At 41.2% G+C, this 4,196-nt stretch overlaps 1 protein-coding gene across 3 annotated transcripts in view; it reads left to right on the forward strand.

The window, feature by feature from the left end:
- LOC109471164 (WD repeat and HMG-box DNA-binding protein 1-like) overlaps positions 1-4,196 on the forward strand; it is a 20,809-nt gene that overhangs the window by 13,670 nt on the left and 2,943 nt on the right. For 2 of the 3 annotated variants that reach the window (XM_019770446.1, XM_019770445.1), the window contains exons 25-27: positions 1,244-1,308; positions 2,453-2,550; positions 2,684-2,819. In XM_019770446.1, coding sequence (XP_019626005.1) covers positions 1,244-1,308; positions 2,453-2,550; positions 2,684-2,819 — 299 coding nt within the window. The remainder of the gene's footprint in view (positions 1-1,243; positions 1,309-2,452; positions 2,551-2,683; positions 2,820-4,196) is intronic. The other variant, XM_019770448.1, reaches the window with a different exon arrangement.

Genomic DNA, 4,196 nt, shown 5'->3' on the forward strand with positions numbered 1-4,196 from the left:
CAAGATGCCCTGGCAACACTACTGGTTCCTTGCCAGTTCTGGTTCCAAGTTAAAATTAGGCAGGCCTCTGACACTTGGCAGGGAAAGTTTGGGTCTTCTTACGGCTCCCAGGCAGAACACTTGTCTACTGAGGACAGGTCGCTGACAGAAAAGTGCTTTGAAAGCTGTGAGGAATTCCAGCGATTCGGTTATCGCAAAAAGAAAACACCCCAATATGTTTGTGGGAAAGGAAAGTTTTCTAAAGTGGTGCCAAGGTAATCTCTGGTCAGACCCAGCTTGATACAGGTCTATTCACAGGGTACTTCTGATAAGATTAACAGTCTGATAGTCCTGGGAAAGAAGGGGGAATGTACCTGCCTAAGGCCACTCCAGGTTATGTACTTGGTTCTCAGATATTTCTTCAACTAAGCTTCAGCAAGAGGTCAATGTGAAAACAGAAGGCTGGAAGGAAAACCTTAGTCTATATTCACTCCCAAAAACTTTCTGTACTACAGTACAAACTTCTCCCTCTGACTCTGTTTCCATGTTTATCTTCCAGTTCAGTGTTATCTTAATTTTAGACCTGATAAACCAAGAATTCAAATTGGCATTAACTAAAACTGAAAGTGTGTTGTTGTTGTTATTATGGTTCTGTTACAGGCTGAACATGTTTCTGATTAAACAGCAGGACACAAACCAGTAACATCAACAAACACTCAGACTTACTGTCAGCGACCTGTCCTCAGTAGTCACCTAGAGAGGTGGACAGGCTTGAATGAACTGGATCGGTTGAGCTACACTCCCACTGGTAATGACAGGGGAGACAGATGCTATGTACTGCAGTTACTGGGTCATTGTACCAAGGAAATTCCCCTAGCTCAATTTGACAAGTACTGTGAACAGTAGACTACTGCTTAACATCCTGTTCTATAAGGACTGCAACCCTTTCCAGTTATGTGCAAGTTAGGCAAGCCACAGCAGACAGGATTCAAACTCATGATTTCTTTGTCCAGAGGCATGATCACTAAGCACTGGGTTACACACACTTACTTTTGAACTAGTGTATTACTATATACATGTGCTTATACTATAGCTTATACTACATCTCCAGTTTACATGAGTTCATACAACTGGTTTGTTGCTTCATCCCATGCTTAAGTTCAGACACAACCATGTTGTAAAGTAAACTTTAAAAAAGAATTTGATCAATGTTTCCTTTTCGACTTGAGAAAGCATATACCCATCTCTTTGCCTTTATTTTCAGGCCCGAGTCCAAGAGGTGACCAGAAGACTGCCAACAAAATGTCTGCGGTGAATAAGAAACAATCTGTATGTATGACAACAGCTTAGGGAGTTCACAAAGTAGACTAAGAAAACCATGAGATGAATGTTGTATATATTTCTAATTTGTTACATGCTGGTAGCATAAGCCAAAAACAATATTAATGTCTCATTCTCATAGGGTGAAGGAATAACAATAAATAAGGTACAGTCAAATCTGCCCAAGAAGACCACCCATAAGGAGACAGAATTCTCAATACTTGTGTCATTGGGGAAAATTATGCACCAAACTGGGCACCAAAAAGTGATAACATTATCCAGGTGGTCCTTATTTAGAAGTTTGACTGTATGTCTAATACAGAATAATGACCATGAAGCATGTGTAAATGTTACTGTACTTTGGGAACTTCCTTCACCCCTAAAGGATCAACTGGGAAACTTGCCAGTTGGATGTGAGAAAGCAGGTGAATCTTGTTGAAGTTTTGTCACTTGTGTTTGTAGCTGTTGTTAGTCTTTGGACAAGGTAGTGTATGAATCCCATGTGGTGTATGTATGTTATATTAGCACGATGCAAGAAGACAGGAGCAATAGATTCTTTCATTATCCTATTCAGGATCCTTCTCAGACTTAAGAACTACTGTAACATGGAAAATTATAGGAAACAGAAAAGCACATACAATAGTACTAACGAAACCTCCTGCACCTTTAAAACCAGACTGGGAAAATTTCCAGTTCAACATTGAAAACAGGTGGGAGTTGCAGAGTTGAGGTTCTGTCACTTGTGTTTGTGTCCTTCTGTCAGCCGTTTGGAGTGTTCTCAACAGGACGTCACATCAGGCTATCCACAGACGTCACAATCACTACCAGGCAAACCTCCTGACCCACAAAGAAGCTGTTTTTGATAAGAACAGTGCTTTCTCTAAACTGTAACAGATACACTTCGCCATCATACTTCTGCTTCCTCCAATGTACTGCAGTTTGAACAGATGTATGGCACTTGTCAGTTTCCAACAACCTACACATATACTTGGCAACAACAAAGTTATGAGTTGATCCTCAGGTTCAAGGGAATACAGTATGGATTCAAGTTTTCTCACAGCCGTCTATTTTCATGTTGTCCTTTTTTACACTGAAATATCTGAAAAGCAGGGAAATGTCACAGTGATATATATTCTGTCTCTACCTGGTGCAGACCCAGAGCACCTTACTGATGGCTGCCAAGAAGCCCAGAAAGCAGGAGCCTGAGAAGCAGCCCAAGGCGTCTTCAGAGGGCCAGGAAGAAAACAAGAAGTCAGTAGGATTCATTGGTTTCCATTTCTGACTGCAAAGATTGTTTAGGGGTCCAACCTGTTTTGTACTGCATTTGTTTGTATGTTTAGGCCTGTGTTTACTTCATGTATTGTTTGTTTGTTTGTTTGTTTAGGGTAGTGAAAGGGTTTGACCTGTGGTTTGAGCAGGAGCGGGCAGTGCTGCAGGAGGAGAACACGGAGGAGAGCGAGGCCGGACTGTTCCAGCTGGCCATCCGGGGCTGGAGAAAACTGGACAAGCAGGACCAGAAGGTCGGATTTGTTCCATCTCAGGTTGTAAAGGAATATTGCTGAACTAGAAATGAACACAAAACCAGTGTACAAAAATGCCACAAAAAATCTCTTTTTTTCTCTCCAAACATAAATAAATTTACAGTACTCAGTCATGAAGTGGTGGAGGGCCAGAATGTAACACCAGCTCGTGGCAAAACTTAGTGAAAGAATCCTGAAGATGTGAACCATTCTCCCCCCAGGCTGTTGGCACCACTCTTAGCAACAAGTCTCCTACAAACAGCCTGACTGTCTCCCCCAGGCTAGTTTTCTTTATTTCAGGCCAACAAGGAACAAAATTAGCCCAAATTTCTGGGAAGGACAGTCTGGAAATAAGACATAACATCCGCATATAGAACACAAGTATATTTTGATTTCTCTAACAAGCGATAACTTGGACTGAATTGCCCAAACTTGTCCATGAAACAGGGCTTCCTGTTGTGTCAGTCCGTCGGGTGAGATTTCTGTTTCATCAAACGTTATTGTCCTTTCCACTACATGGAGTCTATGATTCAAAATTGGGAAGGACAAAGTCAAGGGCAGACGTCACACCCAAGGTTGCCACAACATGACAGCCAGTCTGCAAGCTTTAGAAACAGTAATTTGACATCACAAGGATACAGATGTGATGTATACTGTAGTGTAGTTGAGACAAGTCTGCAAGCTTTTGGAAAAAAAAATTGTACTTGCATGTTATGTTTGTCTACAAGTTGTAACCACAAGGAAAAGGGAAGAGCATCTTTAGAGCCCAGCGTATGAAATGATTAAACCACAAACTGATAAAAGGCAGTGTAGTTTGCTGGGGTCATAGGTGAGGTCCATTGATGTGGGTGACCTCTGGCAGTTTACTTGACCTTGTGATCTTGACCTTAATCCCTCCTACAGGACGATACTGTATTTCCTGTTTCCGTCAGACAAAACACTTGTCACCTTGACTTTAGAGGGACACCAGGGCATTAGTAAGTCTGATACCTATAGGTTATTTTCTCAACATACAGTAACTTTTACATACCCTTTGAAAGAGATCAAACCAAGTAGTTTGCTTTTTTAGCAATATGGAGTCAGTATTTCTGCCATACCTTTTAATAGTTACAGTTACAGTTTAACAGTTGATGTATCTGATTATACCAGATTTTCCCAGTATCTTTTGAAGTTCAATTTCAAAGTGACAACATTTTACTCATAATGTTCTGACAATACTAAACTAGACTTAAGGAAAATCTGGAAGATTTGACATTCTTGGTACTGCTGACACTAGGAACAGGTGCTTAAGAACTCAGCTGCCTTGTCTTTAAAAGACACTTCAACCTCCTTAATGACAAACCAAGAACAGGTGGAGACCTCCCTCTCCTCCCCAGG

This window comes from Branchiostoma belcheri, unplaced genomic scaffold, assembly GCF_001625305.1.
Source record: "Branchiostoma belcheri isolate BF01 breed outbred unplaced genomic scaffold, Haploidv18h27 scaffold24, whole genome shotgun sequence".
NCBI classification, from domain to species: Eukaryota; Metazoa; Chordata; class Leptocardii; order Amphioxiformes; family Branchiostomatidae; genus Branchiostoma; species Branchiostoma belcheri.